This window comes from Rana temporaria, chromosome 10, assembly GCF_905171775.1.
Source record: "Rana temporaria chromosome 10, aRanTem1.1, whole genome shotgun sequence".
NCBI classification, from domain to species: domain Eukaryota; kingdom Metazoa; phylum Chordata; class Amphibia; order Anura; family Ranidae; genus Rana; species Rana temporaria.
Genome location: NC_053498.1, coordinates 40,873,466 through 40,887,991, shown reverse-complemented (window position 1 = coordinate 40,887,991; position 14,526 = coordinate 40,873,466). Strand labels below are relative to the sequence as shown.

Genomic DNA, 14,526 nt, shown 5'->3' with positions numbered 1-14,526 from the left:
AACTAACAATTGAAATTGTGAGGCCGAGAAGGGCTCTACAGAGGAGTCATCTGCCTGCCCTTTTTCCTGGTCTCCCAATGGCATCTCAACATCTTCCCATTCCTTTTCCAATACTGGAAGGTCAGGGGGAGGAGAAGGGGACCTGTGACGGTAGTAGAAAATATCCCCGTCAAGCATTCCCTTCTTCCCATAAAAGAAAATCACCCAATATTCCACGAGGAGGAATATTCCTGGGATCGCCGAATAACCCACACATGAGCCAAAGCTTAATGCTGGAAGATACACACTTTAATGGCAGCATGCTGCTAGTTATATACAGTTTACAAGCTAATCATCAATCAAAGAACAATGAAATCTCCACCCCCTTTCCACACACTAGGCTCCCATACAGATTATAGGTAGACACTTTGAAGCCGACCCTGACAAGGCACATTTCTTTAGATAATGACATCAGTGAAGTTAATTACTACAACAAAGCAATCAGAATAATTAGCATGAGCCAATTATCTAATCATTTAGCCTGATGATACAATACACATCTCTTAAGGGTAAACACAGGTCTTCTTCACACACACAATAGATCAATTACCCTTTAGAATAGAGAGCTGGCTGGGGATGGGACATTAACATTTCAACAGTCTGTTATGCAGAGGAATGAGTCATTCGGGTCCCCATGAAATCACCTTCTACACATAACACACAGACATTAAAATAGCAGGGAGAGAATTAAACTGAAGCATATAGGCAATTGCATAAAAGTCCTTCACAGGACCTATCGGCTATTTTTCCTTCCAAACCAGCTAACGTTGAAGCCAAACCATCCTTGGTGACGTATGCTGAAATGTTGGCAGTAGCTACAATGCCTGACAACCTAAATGGCTCTAGCCAGTTGCTTCTGGTCTTTCAGGGGATGATAGTACTGTGGAAGTATGACTAGGATCCTCAGACCCTGAAAGCGGCGCCCTAGCGCTCCTACTGCTTTATTCCCCCCACCTTTCTTTCGGGAAGCCATAGTCCTAAGCACAAAAGGCAGAGGTACTAACAATATGCATCTATTGCCAAGCTTTAGTCCAGCAATGGAAATATGCCGCTATCACTACTTGACCTGATGCTGAGTTGACGTGCCTTTTAAAATGCCTGTATCCAACACCCATACAGTGCTTACATGCCCTCATATGTTCTGTGTCCCTCTGTCAGCCACCAGACACTACCCAGAGTAAAAACTTTATAGGCAGTAGGCCTTGCGCCGCTTATTACGTGATCGTTCGTTTTCATGTGCATGCCGGTCACGTCCTAGGGTAGCTGGCTTATTCCTGCGTGAACGAACAGTCCCGCAATTGGGATAGCTTGGGGGGAGAGGGGCTGTGTCGCCTCTCAGCTCTGTAACCAAGGACCTGGATCCCAGGGTCCAGCCCTGAAAAGAGGAGCATTACAGGCAAGAGACCTCGGCTTTGCGGCGATCGGTGGTGTCTAACACACTGCTACACTGACCTCAGTAAAGGTGGAGGCTCTTTACCACGTGATCAGCCGTGTCCAATCAGGGCTGATCACAATGTGAACAGGAAGAGCCGCTGATCGGCTTTTCCTCACTTGCGTCTGACGGGCGTGAGTAGAGGAGAGCCGATCGGCTGCTCTCCTGACAGGGGGGGTCTGTGCTGATAGGGTTTTATCAGTGCAGCCCCCCCTCAGGACCACCACTGATGGGCATCCACACTGGACAGTGCAGCAAGTTGAAAATTGGCTTGGGCAGGAAGGGGGTAAAGTACATGGTATTGAAGTGGTTAAGGATGTCCACAACGGGGCTCTTTAGCATAGCACTTCATCTATCGTGACAAACAGCTTGAGACACTGGGAAAAAAAATTAAATACTTCCTCTATGGGAGGGGTTATATAGAGGGGGACTTCCTGTCTTTTGTGTGCCAGTGTCCATTCACCTATAGGTGGCGTATAACCCACATAGTAATTACTATGGCTGCTCTGTGTCCCGTGATGTACGATAAAGAAATATTTTGCAAGTGGCAACAATTTTTATTTTTATTTTTTGCCTGATTTCAATGCCATTTTTTGAGTGGGTTTAGCTACATAGGAGTAATGGAAATGGTATCTACCACCCACAACAACCAAGCAGATTCCATGGGGTTATTAAACATTTGTTAAGCTATTCCTAAGTGCAGCGCTACTTTACCTTCTATTCAGAATGCGTAATCAAGGTTACATGTGAATCATGCTGGGAACAATTTAACACTCAAAGCGGCCTCCTTAAATATGTGAAAACAATACTCTAAAATTATAACCACAATAAAATTCTTCTTCGAAAGTGTGAAACATTAAACATCAAAGTCATCCACTGTGCTTTTAAAATTTCTGTCCTTGGGAAAAAGTCCAATTTCATTTATAAGCAAAATATACAAACTCGCCATATGTTCACTTTTCCTCCTGGACATGCTCTCACCTTTTTGGAGTATGGCCACTAAATTATAAGCATAAGCCTTTCCCCCTCAGGAGTTTCTGTAGTTCTCTCCACCCTCTGCCTTCACATTTCCTCATCTATATAGGTTTAGTGTAGCTCAGAGTAAAGTATATAAAACACTTGTAGTGCCTTCCATTAAAAACATTAACATTTATTAAAATATTAAAAGGCACTCAAATTACATTGTGCACACAAATGGTTTACTTTAAAAAATCTACAATAAATGCATAAAGTTGTGATCAGCGCTGCTACTTCTCTTTGTCCGATCACTTCTTGTTTTGAGCGTGATGTTACATGACTTCCTCAGGGGTCCAGCGTTAAGTGACTGCTTCCCAATCATACTATACAGCTAGTTTTCTTTATTCGACACACGCACACTATATATAAGCAGCTATACTGATACATAGACAATTAGAACCCACTTCCCTCATTAAAGGGGTTATAAAGGTTTGTGTTTTTATTTTCTAAATGGGTTCCTTTAAGCTAGTGCATTGTTGGTTCACTTACCCTTTTCCTTCGATTTCCCTTCTAAATGTTTTTTTTTTTCTTTGTTTTCTTTGTCTGAATTTCTCACTTCCTTTTCCTCCTCAGTAAGCTGTTCTGGCTGACTAACCCCCAGCCAGATTGGCTCCTATGATGGGGGCAAGCTTACTGAGGAGAAACAGGAAGTGAGAAATTCAGACAAAGAAAAAAAACAGAAGGGAAATCGAAGGAAAAGGTAAGTGTCCTGGACTCGCTTCCCGTACTCCCGGAGTCTATGGGTAGCTATCTAGGCAGGTGACCTTTCTCTGCGCACACAATAATAGACTGCTGTTTCTTATCTTGTGTCTTTATTGGCACGTTGCAGATTTCAATATACATGTGGATGACACACGTGATATGCGGTAAAACTAGAAATAACAAGAATGGTATAACATTACTATACGATAATAAACACATCATATAAACATTATCAGAGATGGCTAACTACCGCCCTAAAGGCCTGTGGAGGAAGAAGAAAAAGATTGCTTACCTCCGATGCCATGGATGGGGATAGATTGCATGCAGGCCTTGCTGCCTTGATCTTAAACATGGAGATACTATAAGACCTTCACTTCCTGGCTAAAGAGGATATGATGATTTTGATGTCACAGCCTATAGAAGCTAGATAAGTATATTTACAACTATATTCATGTTTGGCCAGTAGATGGCGCAAGCATAACAGCTAACCTGAGACAAACATACCTCTGGCTTACTAATGCAATAATACATTGTACACACAGTGAATTGTCCTTTTTGAACCTGAAAGGTATCCTGGAGACATAAAAGTAAGTGAACCAACAATGCACTTGCTTAAAGAAACCTATTTAGAAAAATAACGAACCTTTACAACACCTTTAAGCTACCGAAGAAAAGGATTTTAAAGTGATTGTAAACAATCCTATTTTTTACTGTTTTTTACTTTATTATGACCATTTTATGCTACAGCAATTTTGTATTATCTTCCAGGTAAAGGAAGCATTGAAATCCCTGTTCTGTGCATGCTTATTGCTGGAGAGTCCAAGATGCTGGAGGTAAAGCATGGATATTTTAAAGTTTGTAACCTTTAAGATCAAATCTTTCCTTAACATTCCCTTACTGAGATATACAACTGCTAAATCGCATGGCTTCTGCTGTGTTTTACATAATGTAATTGAAATTCCAAATTGAGATGCCCTCAATATATTTATCATGAACTGGTGCAGATACAGTATCTGTCCTTTAAAGTGCCCAGTTAATAGAAGTAGGGATTAAGATCCATTTGCCCAAACTAAAATATCTGTTTTGGATGGAGTAGCCCAATAACATTAAGGCTGGGTTCACATATGTGCAGGCGTGGCTCACAGCACGTTCAGATTCGGGTGCAAATCGGGTCTGAATTTTTGCCTGAATCGGAACCAAAGACACACAGGACCCTTTCCAAATGCAGACCAGCACCAAATGTGAACCAGCTTCATTGTGAGCCACGCACCCTCTCCTGTCGTGCGGATTGGATGTGGGGAAACATCTAAACAACTAGATGTCCCACAGCCTACGAGGATGTCAAACAAAATTCCAATTTCCAATTCCAATTTCCTCACATAGGCCTTAAAAATACAAAGTTTTTCAAAGTATGTATATATATATATATATATATATATATATATATATATATATATATATATATATATATATATATATATATATATAGTTTAGAATCTAGTTTTTAGAGTTTTGTTTAGTTAGGCACTGGGGCAGATCCACAAAAGGATTACGCCGGCGTATCTATTGATACGCCGGCGTAATTTTAAAATTGCCGCGTCGTATATTTGTTTTGTATCTACAAAACAAGATACAACGGCATCTCGGAGGGATCCGACAGGCGTACGTCTTAGTACGCCGTCGGATCTTAAGGTGCAATATTTCGGCGGCCGCTAGGTGGCGTTCCTATATAATTCTGCGTCGAGTATGCAAATTGGCTATTTACGGCGATCCACAGCGCATTTTTTTACGCCGTTTTCGTTCGGCTTTTTCCGGCGTATAGTTAAAGCTGCTATATGGTGGCGTACTCAATGTTAAGTATGGCCGTCCTTCCCGCGTAGAAATTTTAAATTTTTACGTTGTTTGTGTAAGTCGTTTGCGAATAGGGATTTGCGTAGAATGACGTCACCGTCGGAAGCATTGGCTTGTTTCGGGTTAATTTTGAGCATGCGCACTGGGATACCCCCACGGACGACGCATGCGCAGTGCAAAAAAAAAAGTTGTTTACGTCGGGTCACGACGTATTGACAGAAAACACGCCCCCGTTACGTCCATTTGAATTCCGCGCCCTTACGCCGCCAGAGATGCACTACGCCGCCGTAACTTACGGTGCAAATTCTTTCAGGATTCGAAATAAAATAAATAAGTTGCGGCGGCGTAGTGTATCTTAGATACGCTGCACCCGGCGGATTCTTACGCGCAGGTACGTGGATCTGCCCCACTGTGTTTTACTGTAGAATCCATCTGGCTTGTCTGGCAAAGGATTTAATTGCTGCTTGTTCCATTGATCGTCTTTTCCCCCTATATATAACCTACTTTATGCTATTTTCAGAGAGTCTACAATGCCACAATGAGCCCTATCCCATGCCTCTTGGTTGCTGGCTCCGGAGGGGTTGCCGACTGCCTGGCTGAAATCCTGGAAGAGTCATTGCCAATGGAATCCATTAGAACTGTAATAGAAGAGAAGTTAAAATTGCATTTTCCTAAGGAGAATTTGACCAAAATGGTTGGGAAGGTGAGAGATGTGTGTCAAAATTGAAGAATAGTTGCAATAATACAATTTACTATGATATACGTAAGCATCATCTAAAAGGCATGTGTTTTTAAATAAAGTGCTTGCAGCTCTAAGGCCCTGTTCTGACACATGCATTTATACAATCCTGTGTATAGACACTGTAATGCACATAACTATACACATTGTGAACATATTTAGGAGATGCTCCTATTCATTTGTAGTGCCCTGCTCCTGTTGAACAGGTGCTGCTGTAAATTTAATGGGGGTCTTAGCTGTTGTTCGGCTCAGACCAGAATGATTAAGGGCAATTTAGCCTCAGTTCCAGCCATGGCTGTGCTGAGTATCCGCCATTGCTCACCTGGGGGTGTCATTACCACCCCAGGCCAAGTGTGGCAGCAGCAAGGTCAAGGTGTGTTGAGTGTCCCTCCTCGGTGGCAAATCAGTGGGAGTAGTTGCCCGCTGTGCATGCTGGGGAGGGGTACTTGAGGGGCAGACGCCATTGGTGGGGGTCTGTCATCTGTCCCGCCTTTTGTCCCGCCTGGCCTGAGGTGCACGTTCTGAATCCTAGTTCCGGGACCACGTTGACCCGGGGCTGCAGTTTCACCTGGGTGCCCAGTTGTCTGACTGGGGCCTGTACTGCAAAGGTGATCCAGTGCTGTCCGTTCTGCGGGAGGAAGCCACCTGATGAAGGAAGCCAGAGGAGGACCTATCCTGGAGAGGGCCATGCAAGAGGCTGGTACCTTGGGAGAAGGCCTGGAAACTTCATCGAAGGATGCACCGTACACGAGAGGCTTAACAGTGTCGCCTGTCGGATCTATTTCTAAAGAAACAAAGCTAAAGATCCGGGTGCTGAACCCTGTGGCATGGGATTCCAGACCAAAGTGTCTCATCAGGAAAGGAAGGTCTGTGGCAGAGACTGTACTTTACTTTGTGCGCCATCCTGGCTGCTAGGCCAGTGAGAGGGACCCTCTATGTGAGATTTCAGTATTGGACCCCAGGCGTCAATCCAATCGGAGAACAGGAGTTTGGGGGTTCTCTACATCATCTCTCTCTTTCACATATAGGAATGCGTTGAGCTACTAAGGGTGGACGTATTACAACATGCGTCCGACCCCTAGCGTTAAAGATTACGATGCACGTGAAGATTCCAATGCACTTCTGTATTCAAGTGATTATCAGTACTGGACCCCAGGCGTCACTCCAATCAGAGAACAGGAGTTTGGGGGGTTCTCTACATCATATCACTTTAACATAAGGAAATGCGTTAGGCCACTAAGGGAGCAGGTATGAAATACCTTCAACCCTTCGCATAGAAAAGATACGGCGAACATGTTCAGTAACTTAGGGCATAGGCCCATAATCAAGTAACAACTTATGTCAAGCACGCAGTAAATGGGAATAATGAAGGCAACTAATAGTTGCATAAGAGAGGCAAATATAGCTCAGCTAATTTGAGAGTGTATGTCCCTTTTAAGATGTTCCACAGCAAACAGCCAAAGACACAACAGACAGTCCCAAGCAGTATGTTAGTACTTAGCAAGCCAGAGTTAAATACAGCAATTGTTTTAGAAGCAATATATGTAGCAGTTAATTCTGAAGCACTACAAGTGAAACAATTGCTACTTATCCGTTTGCAGGGCATGGGTCTTGTTGTATGTTAGCAGCCAGGCATTCCGTAGTGCAGGGTGTCGGCAAGGAAGATCTTAGGGTGTCCCCAGCAATGCCAGCATGGATGCAATGAAGGTACTAGTTAGTGTAGCGTGGCTGGCTACGGCTGACAATAATAGAACAGCGTGTATAATACACGCCGTTCTGTTTATACCTGAGAGGCATGTGTGCCGAATGCAGCGCTGATTGCGCTCGCCACTTTCCGCGTTCTAAGCTAGAACGCACGTGGCGCCGGGCGATGACGTAATTGCGTGGTCGCCGTATGCGTTCCAGCGTGAAACGCAATAAGGCAAATAGTAACGTTTACACCTATCCGGGTGAGCAATACCTACTCTGGCTAGAGTGGTGACGAGAACTGTATGCTGGAAACAGGATTGTTTCCTTACTTTTTATTATGCACCTGAACCTACCTACCCTTCCACCCCTCATCCTTCTTTTTTTCTAAAGTTCTGCCAAATAAATCCAAGAAAAAGTGCATTGTGTGGACATTGAAAATCTTCAGACTCTCCTTTCACCCTGGACAGCGAGAACATAGAGGTAACGTGCCACCCAAAATATAACCAGCAGCTCCTGCGGGGTAGTGCTTCACATTTCTAATTGGTCCCCAACACACATCCAAAAATGCACATGACCCTAATGCACTACTACTTCTGTAGATATCTGTGATGGCATTTCACAATATTGTGAAACCCCAGGGCCCACAAATCCCACAAATCAATTCCCGCCACATTGAGGTGTACCCTGTCACCCCAAATGTATCTTCAAGTATCAGTTTCCAGTTCCAAATTCCAGATAACCAGGCCCCCATTCCTAACTACAAATCTGCCTACCTCTCTATTGACCTTCAGGGGAGGCCATGCGGCGCCGCAGGAAATCAAACTTGACATCACGAATGATGTCCAACATGGACCTCAGTCCTAAATCATTGCCGCCGACGTGTAGCACCAGAAAGTTCGACGGTCTATCCAGTCGTGCAAAGCGTTGCACTTCCAGCACCGTCCTGCTCAACAGCATGCCTGGTACCCCCAACCAGCGTACCCAAGCTTCCTGCCTAAAAATGCTTAGTTGCCTACAATTGGGCCTAACGTCTGCTCGCCTGGCCCCCCAAAACTTATCACAAAGCCTAAATCTGCAGTTCTATCTTCTTCTTCAACTTTACTTTCCTCACAAGTTATTGTTTTTTACCCGGCTGGGTAATAAAGAGCACAGCAAAGAACACCTGTCGTGGACATTCCTTTACTTCCCCTATATGCAATATGCATCATTTCACCCCTAGGAATTCGGAGGAGCCATGAGGTAATACGCCGCCCAAACTTCCAGAAGCTCCTCCGGGGGTAATGCTACAGTAGTATTACTTTTTAATGTATTTGAGAGTATTATTTTGTCTGTATGTCTGCCTTAAAGTATAATGTGCTTTGCCAAATCTTTGCCAAATCTAGGTTGAAAAGATAGTAGAGAACCGTGAATTGGTCACAGTCTATTCAAACACAGATGGGACGGAGGATTTTGAGACTGTTATCTTGAAAGCCTTGGTTAAAGGTAATCATATGCTGCTAAAGTATGTTATATTGTACTGGATCATTCAGATTTGTAGTCCCTAAAAAATATATTGTAGAATATCATACCATCTTTGCTGGTTTTGACCTTTTTTAAAAATTGAGGATTTCTGTTGATTTTTCAAAATTCTACACAGCTTGCAAGAAGCATTCCAGTGATGCCACTGAATATCTGGATGAACTGAAATTAGCGGTGGCCTGGAACAGGGAGGACATTGCAAAAACAGAGCTGTTTCATGGAGAAATCCAATGGCGGGTAAGACGAGATATCAATAATTATGTAATTGATTTTGTCTTGGCTACCAGCATGAATGTAAAAGTGATATGTAGTGGACAATTTAGCATTTTTCCTATTTGAAAAGATATGTAATTTTGTTACAAAGACAATGGTATCTAACCTCCATGCTTTGTTCAATGCTATGCACATGGATCCTAGGGGGGGGGGGGGGTGCATGCACTCACTGCACAGGATGGAGACAATTCAGGAAGCATTACTCAGTCATCAGCACTGTCTGTTAGCTATGCTTGTATTTAATTTCTACTGTTGTACTGAAGTGCATGTGTTCAAGTGCGCTCCACATTGTGGTATGGCAGTCCTAATGCCACACATTCTGTAATATGGAACTCTCCATTCATAAGCAGCAAGAATCTGGTTTAGCTAGTAGTACGTTCCAGAGGAGTGCTAGTGATATCGCACTGCTGCTTTCCTAGGTTTTCCCTCAGTGCTTTACCTCCTTCTGCATTGACAGATCTGAAGCTGTATAGCCCACAAGCTCTGGAATAGAAAGGCAAGGATCTGCTTTCCAGTTCCCAGCAGCATAGAAATCCCATTTGATAAACAACCTGTAAGAAATAAGTTTTATCATTAAGCAAATAGCAGGTAAAATTTATTTTTTCGATGTGTATGTTATGTAGAGCATATATAGTTATAGGTTGAAAAAAGACACAAGTTATCGAAGTGGATGTAAACCCACTCATCAAGTGGATGTAAACCCACTCATCAAGTGGATGTAAACCCACTCATCAAGTGAATGTAAACCCACTCATCAATTATAAAGTACTGCCATAGTGCTGAATGATAAGGATATACATGCCTCCTGCATGTAGCCTTGCCTGTCAAATGTCTTCCCTTTCTCTATTTGGAGCCCCCCAAAAACTCTGGATTCAGTGGGCGGGTCTGTTAGCCGGCGCTCGGTGGGGGGAGTCATGACGCCAGCAAACTCCCACTCACCTCTACACTCTTATTGGCCAGGGCATGCACAGGAGAGGCAAAGCGCATTCTGGGTAAAAGCAGATCGCGCTCATGCCCATCTGTCACTTTTGCAATCTGCAAACATGTCCAGTGACAGTTGGGATTGATCAGTGCAGCAGGGACAGCTGTGCGTAGGGACCTCCCTGCATGGCTTTTGATCATCTGCTTCTCCTCTCCCTCCTGCGGCTTTCACCTGAAAAGCCATGCAGGGAGATCGGTGCTCACAGCTGTCCCCATCACACCGATCATCCCCGACTGTCCCCAGTGTCTTCCTCCTCATCCAGCCATGTGTGTTGTCCCCCTTTGTATATTCCTTATCTGCCCACTGTGTCTTCCCCCCACAGCCGGCTTCCCGCCTCTACTCTCCTCTACCAGGGGCTGCAGGGGGAGGGGGAATGTCAGGATGAAGGCAAGAGAAAGAGGCCGGTATGTTATTTACCGGCCCCTTTCTTTTCTAAATGGGACACAGAGCGTTCATTACCGATCTTTCCTGTGATAACTGAGCAGAGTAACATGTGTGTTACTCTGCTTTAGTTTATGAATGGAGAGAAGCATCTATCGCCTCTCCTTTCATCTTCAATGCAGAGAAATGGACTGGGGAATCTGTGTTGTCTTGTCCCTTTCTCTGTCTCAAATGGGAGATGTCAGGGGGTCTCGGTTTAGACCCTGACATGTCACCAAAGCCCCCAACAGGGCTGATAAAAAAAATATATTACAAAATAAAATTGCAGAAAAAAAAGATAAAAAAATGAAATTGTAAGTAACTGACATCACAACCCCCCCCCCCTCATACCGACATGGTCGAGAGCCCCAAAACCACTGACACCGACCACTGCTCTACTGACACCGACCACTGCTCTACTGACACCGACCACCAACACCGACCATTGCCCTACCGACACCGACCATTGCCCTACCGTCACAGGAACAAACTACCATCTTAGACCGTCCTCAGGAATCAAGATAAGAGTATATTGCATATGCAAGAGAAATTATTACATTTACATTGCAGACTATATGGTCATCATTTCTGGCCAGAACATTATGGCATATGTCTTATATAGGCCCTTGGACACCCCCTTCTCTTGTCGGAATGTCCCATCGGGTACATTTACTTTATTTCTGAACATCATGGAGAAGTGGAAAAATCCATTACAGATCACTCTATTCAAATGTGATTATGCAGGATATTAACTTGGATGGGGTCCCCAAGCCATCTGCAAATATACAGAAAAACAAGACCTAAAAAGTCTAAGCATAATTAAAATCAAGGTTATATTTGAGCATTAGGCTGTATTTAGCATACCTAAAATACAAAATGGTGTTTTCATGGCTGACATTTAGAGTCTAATTTCTCTAACATCTCCATCTTTTTATACTCATAATGTCAATAATTCAAATATCCAGGTTCCTTTTTACCAGGTATTATCATTTAGACAGAGGGGTCCTTAGCGAGGGTTTGAAAATCTTCATCAGACTCTGAGTAAAGTTCTGTGTCGCTCCGAAGGAGCATAGTCTTTGTTAAAGATGTATCAATCGGTCTTTGAAGAATACTCCATATACAGGGAGTGCAGTAACATCCACACAGCATCAGGACTGCGGCTGCCATGACAACAGAGATGAGCAAACTTTTTGCAAGATCACCCTACTTGCCAAACCATTTTTCGAAAAGTCTTGTTAAGGGGTTCTCTACACCAGAATTTTCAGCTAATTCCTCCGACAGCAATTGTAGGCCTTGTAAGGCCTTGGTGATACTTCCATCAGGTGCCGTATTGTTTGGAATAAAGGTGCAGCAGAAGGTTCCCGAACATTTTGCATACCCCGCCCCGTTCTGCCAGCAACATATCCAGTGCTATACGGTTCTGCCACGCTGTCAGAGGTGGCATCCAGTTGTGTAGCTATGCCTTTGATAGCATTTCTGGTGTAGTTCACAAACCTCTGTTGGTTGTAGTAGATGTAGTTTATCCAGTAGACATTCTTGTTGGGCTGGACCCGTAGGAAGAGTGAGGCAAGTCCTGTTGTTATTTGAGTCACACAGCCACCAAACATCAGCCAGTTGCTGTTTTTTTTTTCCATGAAACCATTTTAGTTGATACTTGGTGTCTGTAGTAAGAGTTATAGTTGCACAATATTCAGGGGCTAGGGTGCCAACATGTAAACTGTTCATGTCGTTGTTAGGGAAACAAGTGAAATTCTCTGGTAATGCTTGTACTGATGGGTATACTTTTCATTTTAGTCATAGGGTAGTTCTTTTTCTCATTTTCACATTTCAACCCAGTAATATTTTCTGAAAACATTCTTATTATACAAGTCAAGTCTGTTTCTTTTTCAGGGAGAGGAACGGTGGCTAGTTGTGGTCTTGGGTTTGCACAAGAAATACAATCGCTCAGCCCCTTAGATTGGATTGTGTAACTGACCCACTCTATCCATTCGTTTTTGTCCCCAAATCCTGTTTCTGTACTTGATTGTTCCTTGCAGGTAAAATCTGTTTTAAACAAGGAAGGATTAAGTTGAAACTGTGTTGGTTCTGGGCCTGGGGTGACCTGATCAGGGGTGATAACCTTAATAGTAATTTTCCCTAGTAGGTCACTCCGACTGTGCCTATATGTACTCCTAGGCCATGAACTCCAGCATCTGATACCTGCAGGTTTTTATTGCCAGGGAGATGGGATTACACTTATTGGGTGTAAGATGACCACAGGACTGGCAATCCCCGGTCCACCCTCTTCGACTGTAGATGGATATGCATTCTACCTGATCCCTCCTTTTGTTCAAGGATCACAGCAGAACTAGCAAGCCATCCGTCATAGTCTGTCGACCACCATACGTCCGCCCATGTATCGCATTCTGGAGTAGAGCATAGGCATTTGCCTTCAAAGACATATGTTTGCTACCCAATGTCTATGACCTGCCTGAGATCCGATAGTATTGTGGTGGTCTTACCCTGTATAGCAGTAATGGTGGCACCGTCCGGTCCCTTCGTCATCTGTTTTTGCCCATCCAGGTGTGTCATAGAAAAAGCTTCCACCCACTTTGTAAACATGTCAACAATAACTAAACAGTACTTTTTATTCTCACATTTGTTCAATTCAATAAAATCCATGCATATCGTGTGAAAGGCATAAGGGGGTTGTGGGGAAATGACCCCTTAAAGGTCTTATAGCACCTTGTGCGTGGTATCTGTTACAAATCGGACATGTGAGGCAACATTTTTTATAGTAGTTTGTAAACCCATATGTTGTGAACACCTTGTTGATCACCTGTACCATCCCTCCTTTTGAGGTATGGGCTTGCCCATGGCTCAATAATGCAGCGTACCTAAACAGTGATGTAGGTGAGATGGGTTTACCTTCTGTACTTGTGTATATACCATTGACCAGTGTTGCCCCTTTAGATAACCACTTTTAGTTTTCACCTTCCGGTGATGTTTTCTGTGTGAGATTGGTTTACCTGTGGATGTAATCATACCCCTATTTTTCCATTGCTGGGCAAATATGTGTATAGCAGAGAGAGCGTATTGACTGTCTGTATAAATATTTTTTTCTCTTATCGTCCATGGACGGACACAGCTCCTTAAATCTTGACAAGTGGGTTGTGTTCCCTGTTTACAGGAGAGGACTAGGCAAAAACATGTTAAATAGTTAAATACATGTTACATTAACAGAGTTGAACAGCCCCGCCCAGGACATAACCCTCCTCACTGAAGCCTCAGCAGGGGCGGACTGACCATTGAGTCACTCGGGCACTGCCCGAGGGCCCCATGCCACTAGGGGGCCCCATCCGGGTTGCCAGGCTCAGTAAAACCAGGGACAGTATGTAAAAATCTGTGTTTTTTTTTTAGATCTGTCCCTGATATGTCCGAAAATGACATGCTTTTAATGTGAATATCCCAAGATTTTAGCTGCCCGCCTCTGCACTACCTCCTGGCGTGGTGGTCATCTGTAAGCCAGAGGGGCCCCATAATCTTCTATTGCCCAGGGGCCCCATGAGTTGTCAGTCCGCCCCTGAGCCTCAGTTTTCGTTCTGCCTAGCAAGGAGAAGGACGTATGGCTCCCTTTGGGCCCAGCGCCCTGAGGAGAAATTTTATTTTATTTTACTTTTTATTGAAGAATCTTCTTTCAACTGTCAGCTGAGAGACAGGCTGGATAATATAGATCCTTGTAGTCTACTCAGTCCGACCAGCAAGCGTGGGCACACCTTTGCAAAGAGGCTTGGTCTGCCACGCCATACCCCATGACTCCTGGGGGGGGGGTGAGCTTTGCATCGAGGTCCACATATGACTGGGCTGTGGTGTTGTCTCACTCAC

General features: G+C 43.9%; 1 protein-coding gene across 1 annotated transcript in view; it reads left to right on the top strand.

The window, feature by feature from the left end:
* Positions 1-14,526, top strand: part of TRPM4 (transient receptor potential cation channel subfamily M member 4) — a 682,714-nt gene that overhangs the window by 335,363 nt on the left and 332,825 nt on the right. The window contains exons 7-10 of the mRNA XM_040327576.1: positions 3,959-4,023; positions 5,562-5,744; positions 8,852-8,951; positions 9,106-9,224. Of these exons, the coding sequence (XP_040183510.1) occupies positions 3,959-4,023; positions 5,562-5,744; positions 8,852-8,951; positions 9,106-9,224 (467 nt within the window). The remainder of the gene's footprint in view (positions 1-3,958; positions 4,024-5,561; positions 5,745-8,851; positions 8,952-9,105; positions 9,225-14,526) is intronic.